Source organism: Rhinolophus hipposideros, assembly GCF_964194185.1.
Source record: "Rhinolophus hipposideros genome assembly, chromosome: 8".
Lineage (NCBI taxonomy): Eukaryota > Metazoa > Chordata > Mammalia > Chiroptera > Rhinolophidae > Rhinolophus > Rhinolophus hipposideros.
Genome location: NC_138054.1, coordinates 91,533,826 through 91,550,786, shown reverse-complemented (window position 1 = coordinate 91,550,786; position 16,961 = coordinate 91,533,826). Strand labels below are relative to the sequence as shown.

The 16,961-nt window shown below is 43.1% G+C and overlaps 1 protein-coding gene across 17 annotated transcripts in view; it reads left to right on the top strand.

Moving 5' to 3' along the window:
* Positions 1-16,961, top strand: part of CAMTA1 (calmodulin binding transcription activator 1) — an 807,730-nt gene that overhangs the window by 15,632 nt on the left and 775,137 nt on the right. For 15 of the 17 annotated variants that reach the window (XM_081054796.1, XM_081054795.1, XM_081054794.1 and 12 more), the window contains exons 2-3: positions 11,653-11,722; positions 16,740-16,858. The exons of 1 other annotated variant lie outside the window; for it this stretch is intronic. In XM_081054796.1, the coding sequence (XP_080910922.1) occupies positions 11,653-11,722; positions 16,740-16,858 (189 nt within the window). The remainder of the gene's footprint in view (positions 1-11,652; positions 11,723-16,739; positions 16,859-16,961) is intronic. One more of the 17 variants, XM_081054811.1, reaches the window with a different exon arrangement.

Below are 16,961 nucleotides of genomic sequence, written 5' to 3'. Positions count from 1 at the left end.
TCGTTATTCTCTTCCATTGATCTGTGTCTCCCTTATGCCAGTGCCACGCTGTCTTGGTTACTGTACTGTAGCTTTGTAGTAAGGTTTGAAATTGGGAAGTGTCTGCCCAACTCTGTTATTTTTCAAGATTGTTTTGGCTATTCAAGTACCCAAGCATCTTGCCTTAAAAAATTGTTTTCCTTTATTGCTACAATAGGCTGCCTTGGTGAAACACTAATTCACTGTTAGGCTGGGATTGGACTTTCCCGAGTTCTAAGGGAGCGAATAGCTAATTCATACAGCCTGTAGGTTGGCTTATTGTGGTATGTGTTCTTTTGATGTGATATCTTGCTGATACCTTGAATGGTTAGGAAAAATGTGGTATTCTGGTTAATACTCATTCTGATTAAGAGAATTAACAGATTCCATGTGTGAACATTTAATTATCAAAGACTTAGAATATGCCACAATAAAATTGTGACATTAAAATTTATATAATAATAGTTATTCTTATTGGAGATGGCAGAAGATATTTTAGGATCTGTAGTCCTGTGGAGGCCGCGTGAATATCAGTTGTTATTTCACTCTTAAGTCAGTTCATTTATTCAACAAATAATAGTAAAGTGCCAGGTACAGAGGACGGCAGACATAGTCCCGTCCTCATGGAGCTAATGGGGGCACTGACGTTAACCAAGGTGCCACGTGAAATCACAGCCGATACAGTGCTATGAGGAGAAACGTGCTCTGAAAGGAAGTACAGTGTATCATAAAGGGATTTGACTCATCTGAGGCTGAAGGAGGCTTCCTGGGCTGAGCTCTAAAGGGAAGTGGGAATTAATTGAGGGAAAAATGAGGGAAAGAAGTCCCAGGTAATTGGATAGCTGGTTAGTGGGATGCGCTGGGATACTCTGATTACATTCTGGCTGTTTACAGCTTTTGAGAAAGAGTGTCTGAAGGCTTGACTCTGGTCTTTACCCCTTAAGTGCCTCGTGACTTTAAGCAAGTAACTTAACATTTCTGAGCTTATTTACTTGAGATGAATAAAACATGAAAACATACAGAAGTCTAAGCTTTGGATTGATGGTATTAGGTTGGTGAAAAAGCAATTGTGGTTTAAAAGGTTAAAAACAATAGCAAAAACCGCAATTATTTTTGCACCAACCTCATATCATAGCTCAAAAAACATTATTTTTTGTGTGACCTTCCATGTTTGGTTAGGAATGCAATGCTGCTAAATTGAAAATTTTCTGAACTTTTTCCCCAGTCTTTGAGATTAACTTGCTTCGGTTCCTACGTACTCTAGAAGTCTCCAGTCTGCAGGGTAGCAGATACGGATGTAATTGCTTCATGCTATCAGCAGGCACTGGGAGGAACTGGGAAGACTTCCTGAAGGAGGCATGCTTTGCCATGGCTTCACTGACAGGCAGCCATGGTGGTTGGAGGAGAAATTCCAGGCAGAGGAAATGGAGCAAAGGCACAGAGCCAGGAGAGTACAGGGAGTGGCTGGGATTCTGGGTGCACGTGTGTAGGTGAGCCTGGAAAAGTAGGTAGGGGTCAGGTTGTAGGGGCTTGGAGCATGGAGTACAGTCTCTGTTCTGGGAGAAGCTTGCTTTGTGTGTGTGTGTGTGTGTGTGTGTGTGTGTGTAGCAGAGGAGTGGGAGTGAGTAAAAGCCGGTTCTCATTGCGGTGCTTATAAGGGCCAGTGCTTACTTCTCCGGTCGCCAGAATGTTTGGTTCTTGTAGATGCTGACCTCCGGGCGCCATGCTTTCTCTCCGTGCCAGGCCTCGCACGTTGCCACCGCCTTGGCTTAGAAGGTGTCCTTTCCTCCCAAACGCCTGCGCACATACTCGCATCACTTTGCTTTGCCGACTCTCCTGTCCTCTGGGGTTCCACTTAACTGAGACTGTTTCTAAAGGCTTTCTTGCTCTTCCTCTCTCTTTGATTGGATTGTGTGCCCTTCCTGTGTGCACCCAGAGTACTGTGTGGTTTTCCTGCTCCCGGCACATTAGTTTGTATTCAAATTGCTTGTTCACGTCTCTTTCTCCCTCAATTAGATGTGCATCTTTAGAGGTCAGAGACGGGAGTACGTGGCACCTTGGATGGGCTTTATCATGGTGGTTGGTTGAATGAATGAATGAGCACAGAGGACGAACTGGGATTGGGAAAATAGCCCCCTTCAAGAGTGTCTGCAGCAATGGGTTGGAGAAAGGAGCTAGTGTGACCGAGTTACTGTGTGCGTGTGAGAGTCACAATTTTGTGACTGATAGGCAGTAGGCCGTGAGGCATGAGAAGAGTGGAAGGCGACTCAACAACTGGAGTTAGGTGAGGCCGTTAACTGAGGCAGGGAATCCAGGAAGAGGGGACTGGGGAGGCTGGATACAAAAGGATTGCTTCTAACTGGGCAGTTGAATTGCATTGGGGAGGGGTAATTGGGGGAGCCTTCGCATGCTCATGCACTGTGCCACTGGAACTGTGGCTCAGAGAGCGGGGAGTTTTCACATGGCGCACCTGTTGTTTTCTTTTTCCTTCATTGAACTTTCAGAGGAGAAGGGAGCCCTGGAAATGGAGTCCATCAGAGGTCAGCCTCCTCTGCAAAGGGCAGGTGGACACGGGCGGTGAGCAGAGCTGGAGGGGCTGATAGAGATAAGCTGGCACAGCCTCTGGTAGAATATAGAAGCTTCGGGAAAGTAGGGACTTCATCTGTCTTCCTCATCGCTGCGTCTCTCTGACCAGAACAGTGTCTGTTGGTTAAAAGAATGAATGAATCAATTCAAAAGAATTAGAAGTAGACGGTACAGTAGTGAGTGAAATTGTACGGGGAGAAGCGACGGGACTTGACTGCAGAAGTGTGGTGACTGCTTCCATTGAAGTGTCACCAGAGGGGAGAGTACCCATGAGGACAGACAGTGGTCAGAGAAGTGACAGAACGAGAGGGTTCTGCGTGCAGTCAGGGATGCTGAGTGCAGAACGCTGCAAGCAGGCATCAGTGGGGTGCTGCGGAGGGTCGGCGGAGAATGAAGATGAAGGAAAAGGCAATGACTTTGTCAATTTGATAGTGATTGAGAGAATGAGAAAGGCAGTGAGAGGGAATTCAAGGATTTTGTGGTAAATGCAGAATGCGGGTAAAAATCATAGTGAAATAATCGATCAAGTCCAGGTTGAGAAAAGAAATCCCTGGGACCTGATGGACCGGGTGTACTAGTTGTACACCCATTGCTGCTGTAACAAATTACCACCAACTTAGTGGCTTTGCCCCGAACTCGTGTACCACCTGGCCCTGCGGGTCAGGAGTTCAGGCGGGGCTTTGCGAGGTCTGCTGCCTCAGGGCCTCACAAGCCTGCAGTCAGGCGCTGGCCGGGCAGGAGTCTAATTTGACGGCTTGGCTGGGGAAGGATCCTCTTCCAAGGTCACGTAGTTTGAAGGATTCCTTCTTGTGGGCTGTTGGCCAGAGGCCACCCTCAGTTCCTGGCCATCTGGGACTCTCCAACATGGCAGCTTGCTTCATCAGAGCCAGCAAGGGAGAGAGTCTGCTGGCAAGACAGAAGGCACGGGACTACGTCTCGTAATCACGGAAGTGACGTCCTGTCGCCTGTGCCACATTCTGGTGTTAGAAGCCAGTCACTCTGTCCGGCACTCACTCCAAGAGAGGGGATTACACAAAGCTGTATGTTAACCAGGAGCTGGGGGTCCTGGAGCAGGGGGTCCCGCCATGAAGCTTGTCTACCACAGTTGGGAGGGTGATAGCACTAGAAGGCAGTAGAGCTGTTCTTTAGAAAGACGCCCTTCGGATGCGTGTGGCAGGGAGCTGTAGAGGACAGTGGTGGAGGTGGAGTCCTGGGGAAGTTCAGATCCAGTCCTGCAGGCGCTGCTGAGCCCTCTCAGGAAGCCGCGCCGCCCTCCCCACCTCCTAACGAGGGCATAGGTGCCTGTCCTGTGAGACGCCCTAAGGACTGTTATAATTGCCAGTGATAAACCCTTCTGCGCTGCTCAGGTTGAATCATTTACCAGCAGATTCCTGGCCAGTGGAGGTATCTGTGCTGCTTGCACAGACGTTGAGTGTCCAGCGAGGTGATGCACATGGAAGGACGCATTTTACAGGCTGTAACGTGATACGCAGACAAATGGTATTGACTGTGCCCCCCTCCCCATGTTCAGTAGAACACACACAGACTTTAACCTACATTTTCCTTGTTAACTTGGGTTCATTATGTTGTACCTAAGTCACTGAACTAGGCTTTCTTTAATATTGTGATATTTTTAGGGCCTTTTGAGTAGAATGTTTGCTTTTATGATAAATGACCTCAAACTGCTGTGCCTTTCAGTTTCAATAAAAACTGTATATCCAGTTTTTATTGTTTAAAAAAAATTCTTGCTATTCCTTGTCACTCTTTTGCTTCTACCTGTCACTTTCTGGCTATCTTTTCCCCTCTTCTTCGTTGCTTCTGATCCTCTCTGGGCTTGGCAATGTGATAATGCAGCTTATTAGAACCCTGAGTAGTTAGTAGTAATCAAGCCGGGAGTACGGATCGGAGAGCCCTTCTCACAGTGAAGTATGCGAGCTTTTGTGGGTGAACTTTGTGAAAATCTCTTTTGGCCTCCGAGTGTGTCTTGGCTCCCGTCCTGGTTCTGGCTGTGTGTGGATTAGGTGAGGTTCCCACGGAGCCAAGTTCCGATCGCAGAGCGTGGCTGCCATTTTCTTGGCGCATGCCTCATTGCTCTGTTATGATAAAGTGTCATGCTCTCCTTTCGTTTCCATGAAGTGGTAGTTTTTTGGGCAGCAGCAAGTAGTGATAGGTAATGGGTGGTCTGTGGTTCATGGACCAGTGTTGGAGAAGCAAGGGAAACCTTCCCGCCAGATCAGCACCCAGATGTCCGCAGTTGTCTTGCCGGCCTTTCTGTAGGATGTGGAACCCCCGGCTTCCATGACTAGATGGTCTTTGATATTCCCTCAGGGTCGGCTCAGGGCTCTGGCGTTTCTGTCAGAGCAGCCTGTGTACTTCTTCTGTGCAAACGTCTGCCTCGTTTCTTGGTGAACAAGCACCCGCATTATTAGGGGGCGGGCCCGTGTCCTCGTGGAGACAGCCCAGGAGCAGCATGGGGAGACCCTCCGGGCCTTGCCCGGCTCTCCCGGCCTGTGCAAACATCTGCCCGGGCCTTGGGTCGGTCTCCTTTCTGTGATCTCATGCTGTCTGCTCTGCTACCCGTGGGGAGCACAGTAAGATTTTATACGTGAACATGCTTGTTATAGGTACATTATCAAATAGAATGCCTGCTTTGTTGGGTTGATTTTGTTGATATTTTACTGTGCTCTGTCTTTGAGGAGTTTAAAAAATTATCATCAGTACTAGTAATGATAAGTGCTAGTAAAACAATGTGATTTTAAATTCTGTATAGTTTTTTTCTGTGTTCTACTGGAATCTATTTGTACAAATGTGGACATTTAATCAGCGCTCTTTCATTATTTTCAGAATATTGAGTATATGGCTTCTTAGCCAAATTAAATTTATGAAAATTCTGATGATACCGTGATGCATATCTAGAAAGAATAATTTTTTTCATTCTGAAATCACTTTGAATATGCTGTACATGAAGTTAGTAATGGTGAATCAATTAATGGGATTTCTCAGGTCATAAATCAGCCTTGATACATTGTAGTGTCACTTCCTGTGTAAGCGTCTTAGAACTTCAGCAGCTTTGTGGTCTCTTTTAGCTACTTGTTTGCTTTTGAACTCAATTCTAGGTGTTGAACTCAATTTGAGAGCCTAAAACGGTTTGTGCCCCAATTACTTTAGAGGCCTGTGCTTCCCTTTATTTTTGAGCCTGCCTTAGTAGTAGAAGCCGGCCACCTATCAGACATTCCTCCTTTTAACTTGGGTACATGCTTTAATTTTGTCTCTATCCCATAGGGGCTTGGTGAAGGTTGTTATAGTTGCACTTATGGTATATTTTGAACTTCTTGAAAAGGGGTAAAATGTGAGCAGAAAATATTTCTGTGCTGTACCATGTAATTTTCCCCCACTAACCATTGTGGCTCAGAAAGAGGATAAAGTGACCTGTGTTTAGGGGCACATGTTGGTTTCCCAGTCATTGAGGTCATTACCCCGTTTTATAGAGGGTCTCCAGGGCGTGGCCTCTGATAGACCCTGCACTGCTTTTTGTCTAGCAGGACGTGCTGGAGTTGGTTCTGTCGGTGTCTGTGAACGCTGGGGAGGGTTTTTCCCCCCTTAGTTCTTAGTGGGTCTAACATAGCTTTTGTCTTATCGCTCGATTGTTCAGGGCAGCCTTAGAAGAGGAAGGGAAGTTCCTAAAAGGACTGATGGCCTTTAGTAAATTTCACCATCACCATGGCGAGAGATGGGACCACTCTTTTCCTTTCCGTGAACTTCTGGGAATGTTGTTAAACCATGAAGGGAAAAAAATATTTTTTGAGTTTCTTTTGTTAGCCAGCTGTTAAGTACTGGAGATACCTGGACGAAAAGCCAGACAGACATCCCTTTAAGGATGCCCTTGTTATATAGTCTTATTTATTTTTTAAATTAAAGTTTATTGGGGTGACAGTTGTTAGTAAAGTTAGATAGATTTCAGGCGTACAATTCTGTATTACATCACATTGTGTGCTCACCACCGGAGTCAATTCCCTCTCCATCACCATATATTTGATGTTAAAATCGTATTTTGAATATGTTAGAAAAATATTTATCGGAGAAGAAAACCTACTCGATTGGTTTTAGCTACTGAATGGCCTTAGGAATTAAAGGTGGAGTTGTAGGTCAACAGAAGACAATTCTGAAAGGAATGACTCTTCTGTAATTAAAAACAAAAACAAAACAAAACAACACAATTACAAATGGCATTGTCTCAGACTGCTAGCTGATCACGAAATCCATCTCTTCCTGGGCACGTAGCCAGACTGCATTTCCCAGCCTCCCTTGCAATTAGGTGTGGCTTATGGCCAAATTCTAGCCAATGGAGCGAGAGCAGAGAAGTGTGCCACTTGCAGGCCTGGCCCGTAAAACCCTCCAGGCACAGTTGCTTGTGTCCTGTCCCTCTGCTGGCTGGTGACTTGGGAAGGCTCTTGCCGCGGGTGCCAGAGCTGCTGCTCGGAGGAGAACTCTCTACTGATCGGGCACAGCTCTTTTGGACTTGACATGAGCAAGAAGTAAATATTTGTGGTATTTGAGCCATGATGTGGTGTGTCCTGAGTTAGGCTCCCTAACTGATCTGGGCATGGTGCCTGGAACGCTAAGCACAACCGGTGAGTTTAGTGAAGGTGCTAAGAATTTCAGACTCTGCCTAATTTTGATTATTTATATGTCATGTTATATGTATTGACCAGTGAATTTTAAGAGTCAGTTTCAGTCATGGAAAATATATGACACTTTTTTTTTAATGCATCACTTCTAATTGATACAAGTGGTTTATCGCATTCAGTGTGGCCTCTCCGTGTCTGATTTAATAAGCTCTGTGGGTCCCAGGTAGCTTTAAAGGGACTCGGTGGAGATTTAAACATTCTCAGTCCGTATTTCAGAGAACTGTACACACAGTTTGCGTCATGCTACTTCTCTCTTCCAAAGCCTGCAATCACTTCTTGTTACATAGCATTTTGTTTCCTTTATTCCAACATCCCAGAACCATACGCATTGTCTAAGGAGTGTGGCTGTGTCACGCCCTGACCTAGGGTCTCGAAAGGAGACGGAAATGAATGAAAGAGGCTGTCGCTCCACAGAGTTTGTGCTTGGCACACAGGGAGTCTCTGGCTTTCCAGGCTGCTGCTGTCTGCCCTCCTGTTAGCCGTCAGGAAATCCCGAGCTATGTCTTTTCAGTCTTTAGTGTTGCCTCCAACTTGATAGTGTACTTTTTGAAGGCAGGGGATCTATTTTATAGAGTGTCTCTGTCTCCTCTCTCAGCCACTTCTGGAGACACTGGGCACTGTATTAATTGTGTAACCGTCCCTGTGGTTTCTTTTAATGACCTTGCTTGGCTACTCTGGTATAGTTTTGCACTTGAGGCCGAGGAACGTTAGGACTTTCAGACCCTCTAGTTCCTGATATTCACCACGTGGCCCCGAATCATGGCATGAGTTTTACGTGGAGGCTTCATAAAGGCCCGGGCCAGGCCCCACTCCCACCCGGGGGTCAGAACCTGCTTCTTCACCAGGTCCGCCGATGACCTGTGTGCACGTTGCAGTGGGAGACGCACTGTTCAAGGTCAGCCTCCCATTTTCCTCTGGAGAAAACCGGGGAAGTTCGAGTTGCCCAGAGTCACCCTGCTGTTTATTCCAGCGGTGCTCGTCCTTGGATGCATCTGGAGATCGCTTGAGAATCTTTAAAAAAACCCCCGATGCCTGGGTCCTACTCCCACATATTCTGACTCAACTGTTCAGGGTTGTAGCCTGGGCATCAGAAGTTAAAAAATCTCCCCAGATGACTGATGTGCAGCCGGGCTGAGAGCGCGCATCTGGTTACGGAGAGATTTCTTGCTCCAGTCTAGTAGTCCTTCCCCCACATGTGGATGTACGATCAGAAACAGTGCTTTCCCTCCCTGGTTCTCACCAGCGTGCACCGCCTGCTTTGCTTTCCTTCACAGCATTTATCCCACTTACCACCCGCCTCTCCCACTGGCAGGTACCCCACAAGGGTAGGACCTGTTCTGTCTCGTACACTGCCGCCCCGGCTCCTAGGACAGGGTCTGGCCCATGGTAGGTACTCCTTTAACGATTGTAGGACAAAGAGAAGGCGTTACGATAAAGAGAGATGTGCCTTGGAGAGGCTGCTGAGATGGCGCCAGCGGGCCTAGCTTCATCAGTGGAAGGCTCCTGAAGGTCGAGAGGTCCGAGGTAAAATTAAGAGTCAGCCGGCAGGGCTGTGGGAGGACTGAAACCCAGACACGTCTGCCATTGGAGCTTGTGCTTTGCCTGCTCTGTGCATTGTGCTGTGGAGGGAGAGGTCAGCTGTTTGCCCCAGACTTCTCAGCAGGGGGTGGTGGACCTGGGATACCGGACTCCAGCTCTTCCAGTCCAGGGGTCCTCCCTCTACTGCAGAGCTCCCTCTGGCTCAGTGTGGGAAACAGATCTCGAGGGGCCCAGGGAAAGGACCCAGTTCAGAGTCTGGCCTGTGGTTATTTATTTAATACTCTGTTTCCCCGAAAATAAGACCTAGCCGGACAATCAGCTCTAATGCGGCTTTTGGAGCAAAAGTTAATATAAGACCCGATCTTATCTTACTATAACACTGGGTCTCATCTAACATAAGACCCCGTCTTATTTTATTATAACACTGGGTCTTATCTAACATAAGACCGGGTCTTACATTAATTTTTGCTTCAAACGATGCATTAGAGCTGATTGTCCGGGTAGGTCTTATTTTCGGGGAAACACGGTATACAAGTCACCTGAGTTTCTGTGCTATAGGCTTATTTGCTTTGAGGACCTGGTTATTTTGGGGATAGAATGAGTTTTGATTTCACTCTCAACTTATGTGAGCTTCTGTCCTGGTTAACTATTAAGACTTTATTTATGATGCCAGTGCTGTACACAAATCATGGTTGGTTGGTCGTTCATATTTGTTACGTGTGTTATTTTTGGTGTTTAATTCTTCTGATTTCTTGTTGGTATATTTTACCACTAATTTACCTGTCATCAAACTTTGAAGTCAGAGGTAAAAGTGCTTGTTTGTTGTGAAGCCATTTATTAGTGTGTCTCACTGCACATTAGTCATTTTAAAAACTTGATATGAAGACCCTTGTTAAGATGTCTTGATAAGTGGTAAACTTACGCTATCTTTTTTTGGTAATAGGAAGCCAGAAAATGTTAAGCCTTGACATTCTTTTTAACATGAAATTTCCAGTTTCTCTTCAGAAGCCGCACTGAGATGAGATGTTGCATTGATATGGTTTGAAGGCTGTTGCTGGCGGCTCTTGCACGTGATACAGGAAGTGAGGGTACCTCTGACTTTACGTGAGCCGCGTTTTAACGTGCTGTAATTCCACGCTTGCAGTCATGGGAAGACGCTACTGTTGGATACGTAGGTTCTGCCATTTGCCCCTGGTGCGTAGGGAGAGCCTTCAGGTCCAGATGCTGCTATCACAGGTCGTGAATGAGTAGGTAGTGTTAGTGATTCAACAAATGGAAGGATGGCAGAAATCCTGGAACAAGGATTTTCCAGAAACAGAAAATAAATCATTAGGGGAGCTGATGGTTATCCTGGTAGCTAGGAGTCACGTTGTGGAGAAGGACTCATTAGTCTGTGGTGAAACACGGGACCGTGGATGTGAGAGAAACATTAAAAACGCATGGCAGTAAAGTTTAGTCAGATTTCAACACTCTTTTTGGCGCAAAAAATTCAGGCCAGCCTCAGTTTGCTCTTAGAAAATGTTAACATTGTTAAAGATTGTCCTTATTGACCATGGTAACAGTAGCTAGCATTTTATATTTGTGTGGTACTTGGAATTTAAAGCACCACTGTGCACATTATCTCATTTAATTCTCCCAACAGCCGTCTGCACTAGGAGAGAGAGATACCATCTCCACTTTTGTTGATGAGGTAATGCAGACATTAAGTTACTTTCCTCAGGACAGCTAGGAAGCGAGAGAACTGAGCTTTTTCTATTTTAAACATAAAACATTGAGGTGGTTGTTGAACTTGTAAATAATCGTTGGTTTTCTAAGTAAATATGTGGTTTATAATGCAGGGTGAATAATCTAAACATTTATTTAATACTGAAACCAAATGCAAAGGATATTCTTAGGACTGAAAATAATTGGCTGGCAAGACTCACCGAAAGTGTCATTTTAAAAGTCGATCATTGTGTAGGTTTTTGTATGAAAAGTTTCATTTGACTTACGTGTAGCAGCCTGAGAGCAGAGACCTGGTCTTCCATCTTCTCCCTGACCTACTATACCTGCCGTACTGTTAGTTGGCACTCAATAGATGCTTTTGAATGAGTTGGGTGTTGGGCTTACTTTTGGGAAATGGGTAATGTCTTTGAATGTGGACCGACCTGCAAAATGAATATGGCATTGATTCATCTTAGTAAAAATTTACCGTGTGCACAGTACATATGCTCCCTGTAAAAAAAAATTATACAAGTAGTGCATGTTCCCAGCATCTATCCTTTTCTTCACACACATGTATTTTAAATTTTGAAATACCCTTGATTAAGCCTACAGGAAAATTGTAGGTGTAGTGCAAAGACCGTTTTTCTCCCGAACTATGTGAGAATAAGTTGCCGGTATGTTTCATCACCCTCCAATACTTTTATATTTCCTACAAACAAGAGTATTCTTCTCCATAAGCACAATATAAAAATCAAAATCAGGAAATGAACTCAGAGGCGTTTGTACAGTCTAACCCTCAGCTGCTTTGCCAGTTGTGCCAGCTGACCCAGTGGTAACCTGTGTAGAAGAAGGTCCAGCCAGAACCCTGGGTCGTACTCAACTGTCTCTTCCGTTTCCTTCAATAGACAACAGTTCTCAGTCCTTCCACTTTCATGACCTTGACACTCTTGAAAAGAGTGCAGGCCAGTCATTTTGTAGAATGTTCCTCCATTGGGGTTTGTCTGATGTTTCCTCATGATTAGATCCTGGTTGCGCATCTTTGGCAGGAAGACCACAGAAGAGCCACTATATATCTTTTTCAAAGATTAGTTTTACATTTTATTTTCTGTTTCCTTAGAGCGTTTCCCAAAGTGTATTCTGCGGAACTAGCACCTACTGTGTTCTCAACACCGTGCCACCTCTAGAAGGTAGGATTTGAAAAGCTTTTGACTTACAGGAAGGGGTGGGCTTGGCAGTGAGAGTATTTCCACCATTACAGTGCAGTGCAATTAGCCTGGGATCGGGATGTAGAAGGCCTGGGTTCTGCCTTTAATTTGCTGTGTGATCTTAGATGAGTTACTTAATCCTACTGGGGGTAGCAAAATTATACTCCCCACATAAAGTTTCTGTGAGGATTGAAAAAGGGAAAGAGTTTAACCACATGGAAAATTCCGAGCACCGTGCAAATGTTAGACAGCAAGACAATGCCATAATTCTAGTGTCAAATTCCAGGTGACAGAGTAGGAGTCATGTGGGAAAAGCCACGGGTCATGTTTGAATCTCATTTGAGCCACTTACTAGCTGTGGGTCTTGGGCAAGTTAGTCTGAACCTCTGGTTCTTCATCTGTAAAATGGGGGTAATTGTGCCCTGAAGGGGATGTGAGGATAATTGAGAGAGTCCGTGTAAAATCCTGTCTGGTTGCCTGCTAGAGGGTCCCGCAGCTGTTTACTCCCCCAGAAGTGGCAGAGAATGAATTGAGTTGATCAGATTGAAATTGAATGCAGCCAAGCAGCGGAAGGTGCCCCCGACCCAAGTGGAATAGCCAGCTGCAAGGCTTCTACGCCCTCACTTATCCTCCCCGCCCACATATTTTTAGATTGAAAATGTGAATGCAGATAAATAGAAGTTTATTGAACCTGAGTAATGAGTTGACAAACCAGGGCCAGAGATTTGGTAACAGGATTGTCAGGAGAAGGACAAATCTGGGCCACCTAAAAATAGAAAGGGCGACATTTGATGATCACACGCTCTAAGAGGAAAGGGTTTGTTAAATAGCAAAACTAGTTATGCTTTTCTACTAAAAAATGTTATTTATTTATTTTTTTTTTAACCTTTACAATTATTTTGGATAATTACAACTGAGTTTAATTCATTTTGGAGAATCTCTTTGGAAAAGAATGAAGAGAGAAATCATATCAATGCTTGGCACGTTGCTGGTGCTTAATTAATATTTATTTTGGAGGAATAGCGATTTGAGGGTCTTCCGTTAGTCCTGGCAGATTTGCTGCTGTGAGCACTGCTGCCTTGGATATAACAATATGTGGGTATGTTTTCCTGAATCACTTCCTATCCTACTAATTAAATCTAAGCACATAATAATTAGAGCTAAATGGAAAATTGTAGAGCTTCCTTTTAATTTTACCACTCCAAGTTCTTGATCAAATATATTCCCAATAAGATTTAGCAATTTGATGCACTGTTATACCAACTTATTTTGAATAGTTTGGTCTAGAGGTTGAGAGATTAATCATAATCAACTTGATTGAATAGCAGTGTTTGTAATTATTCACAGAACCAAAATTATTTAATTTTTATTAATTATGGATCAAAATAAAATGGATGTAGCATTTCCAGGTTAGAGTTAATATAGTTATAATTCACTTTGCAGAAGTCAACTGTGTGTTCCAAGGAAGAGGTCAAATACATTTCTTTGGATTTAAAAAAAGGATTTGGCAATGCGAATCTCAATTTTTAGAAATAAAACATGTAAACGAAAACTCTACCTTTTGCCTGATCAAGTGAATGAACATTTTTGCACATTTTAGAAATTTTTAGTTAAATTATACTGTGTCTCTAAAATTATTATTTGGAAAGTATTTGAAGGTTGACCGGACAGGGTGGTTCATTTTCCTAGAATCACAGCTTTCTGCCAAGCAAGTCATCTGTCAATTTCAGGAGCTTTACTGGTTCTTTTTATTGTGAAGGAGGTTAGAATATTATTTTGTAAAGTCACACATCATACATACGTATTGTGCTGGATAATGATAAAGGAATGTTTTCCTGTATTTGGTTGACACTTCCATCTTGCAGTGTCAGAATTTAACTATTTGCATTAAATACTGCGAGGCCTTTGATACCTTACTTTTGCTGTTAACCCAAGATACAATTGCAATCCTTGTACTGAGACAAGGAATAAAAACTGGCTCATGCATGTATCTGATTATTATGTCATTTATAGTTATTCCTAAAACATGATAAAGCAGCCTTTAGTTAAAAAACACAGTTTTATACAGTATAGCCATGTGAGCAGTTCCTTTCCAACGTAAGCGAAGTTACTTTTTATCATCACACTTTAACTGGAAAAACTGAAATTTGAATATAAGAGTTTTAACATTTTGCCTATTTGAGTTCCTAATATTCTTTTCTCAGTATTAAAACTGCCATCTTCATAATGCACAGTGGGAAAATTTATCCATTGTTATGTTTCTTAAAAACATCCAATTTATATTCAGCATGAACCTAAGATTCTGGAAGCACCACAGTTAAAAAACTGATTAAGGGGAACTCATTGGCCTGTCATCCTCCTTTTCCTTTTGAACCCATGGCTGTACAGCCCCATAAAGTGCTATATTTAGAAACTTGATTGAGACGATGCTTACACAGCCTTTCTCCTTTCCCTCAAAAAGCCTTCAGGCCGGTTCACTACTGCCTGCTTTGGTATCAGAGTGGAAGACGGAAGCCTTTTCTACAGCAGTTACTGGTGCTGTTGAGAAGACTTCTTCCCTCTCCTTTTCTCCCTCCTCCTCCCTCCTCCTCCCTCCTCCTCTCTCTCCCTCCCTTTCTCTGTCTCCCTTCCTCTCCCTCTGCCTCTCCCCCCTTCTATTCCTCCCTCTCTCTTCTCCTCCCTCCCTCTCTCTCCTTTTCTCTCTCTCCCCCCCACACACGTGTACACATTCAGGACTAGACATACATGTGGTACATGTGCCTTGTATGCCACAGGACAGCTGATTCCTCAAGGAGGCTAAAAGGACAGATAGACCTCAGGTTGTGATCACAAACAAAAGTAGACTCTCAGGCTTAATAATCTGTAATTATTGCTCAAATTTATGTTTTAAACAGCTTCCTCAGAGATGTGACTAGTCACACACAATTCAGGGTAAGCCCATTGAGCACCAGCATGGTACTGTTTTCATAAAAGGCACCCTGTAAATGGTGAATGTTTGAATTGAGTATAGATTTTAGAATTCCACCACTACTTTCACAATTGTACACATCATGGGAGATTTTGAAAAATGAGAATCAAACGCTTTAGGGGAAGAGAGAAGGGAAGGGAGGTAGAGGCTCTGTGATTTGGTATTCTGCTTTAAAGTTTTATGGCCCGTGGTCCCTCCCTCCGTCCCTCCCTCTGGAGGACGAAGTGCAGGGAGCATAAGCACATACAATTACAAGGGTTTTATAGTGTGTAATTAATACAGAACTTTCTGTGAACTTTCTCTTCGTTGAACACTGTTTTTGGTTTCATAGCAAGATTTTTTAAAAGTTTCATTTTATTTTGCTATTAGATTAAAATTTTGGATTCTAAAAAGCAGTCAGTTTTGAGGCTTTTCAAGTTTTTATGCTGCTTATAGAAATAGAGGATGGGCATTATAATTCAATTGGTTGTGTAGTTCATGGACCAAAAAAGATTTAGTACGCTAAAACTCTCTTAAGTTCCTCCCTATAAAATATTTCCATGTGATGTAGTAAATTTTTTTAGACTTTATTTTTATGCCCAGTATTTTCCTGTTAAGATCTTTTCCTTGAAAAGAAATGTATAAATCAGATGAAAAATGTTTGGAGAGGATTTTATTGTGACTGTAGAAAATATTTTTTATTCTTTTCTGTTTTTCACATGTTCAAAAAATAGGCTATGCTAAACAACATTATAATAAATGACTGGGAAAATATATTGTTGTATTTTCACTTTTAATGTTATTAGCCAATCCCTGTGTGCCTACACAAGGCTGGTTAATTGTAAGGTATTTTAAGTCATTGAATGACAGTTCTGTAGGTACTTGTGATGGAGGAGAATTAGAGATTATCAAATTTCTCCTTGATCTGGGCAAACTGAAAATATTAAGTAACTTACCCAAGGTCACACACTTCGAAAGGAGCAGAACTGAGCCAGAATCCTGGACTCTTAATTTGGAATGGAGTTCAGTGTTTTTATTACATACACCTTATTAATATCAGAATAAGTTATTTCAACTGTAACTTGCTGGAGCAAATTCAGTCTTTAGGATTTAATGTGTTGCTCCCTAGTAGCTGGTTATGCAGTGCGCCCTTTGGATATTGGGGCCTCCAGTTAGCATTAAAAAAATTGGTGTGGGTAATTTGAAACGTTGACCTAACTGGGCCAGAATGGCAAGAAATTTTGAGCTAGGCAAAGAGATTTTGTTACAGGAATGAAACAGGAAGTGATAATTCAAGTAAACAAATGAAGTAATACGTAAAGGAAATGATCTCTTCTAGAAAGTATCAGGGAGACCAGTTATCGGGTAGTGAGACATACCATCTAGTCTGGAAGTAATGGACTTGTCTTTCTCCAATTTAGAAGAGCTACATTTTGATGAAATACATTAACAATATAAGTATGGATATGTAAATCAAGTTAATTAAAATGCTATATTTTTAGACTTAGGCTAGAAAGGCCAGCCTCTGTGTTATGTAGCTAACTAAGTGCAGGTTTGAATTCCTTATAAGATTTGTAATTTGCTTTTGAAAGGAAAAGTCTTATTTGCATTCTAGGGGATGAATTAGTAGTAGTTTATGAATAAAATAGTCCTATTTTATTACAAGTCTTTTTCCCAAAAAACTTAAAACTTTTCCAACTGGTTAATAGAAGATTTCTGGGTTTTGTAAGGTTAAATCATTTTGCAATTTTGATTTGCTTCCTGGAAACCTGGTGAAAGAACCTTTAAAAGTAACGTTCTGGTTATGGGCAGCCGCTGGGGTACTCCTGCCCACTTGCTTGTATGGAGCAGAAGCTCGGTCTCCTGTTCGAGCCTCTTGCCCATCATGCCGCCATCTCTCCGATGAGGGTTTAAAGAGTATTGTTCACTAAGGAATGGTGCTCTGTCTCCCGGCGACTGACTAACTGAGCTGCCATTTCTGCCCTCGCCAGTATACTTAACAGGAGGTTTGCTCCATTATTTTCTCTGAACCTATTGTTTTCTTCTTTATAGATGATCATGGGAACAGCAATAGTAGTCATGTAAAAATCTTTTTACCGAAAAAGCTGCTTGAATGTCTGCCGAAATGTTCAAGTTTACCCAAAGAGAGGCACCGCTGGAACACTAATGAGGTAGAGACATTTCTATTCTTAGGGGTGTAATTTCTGGAAGGGCAAACTTCTTAGGTCATTTTGCACAATACTACTTTATATTAGCTTTAAATTCAAAATGTTG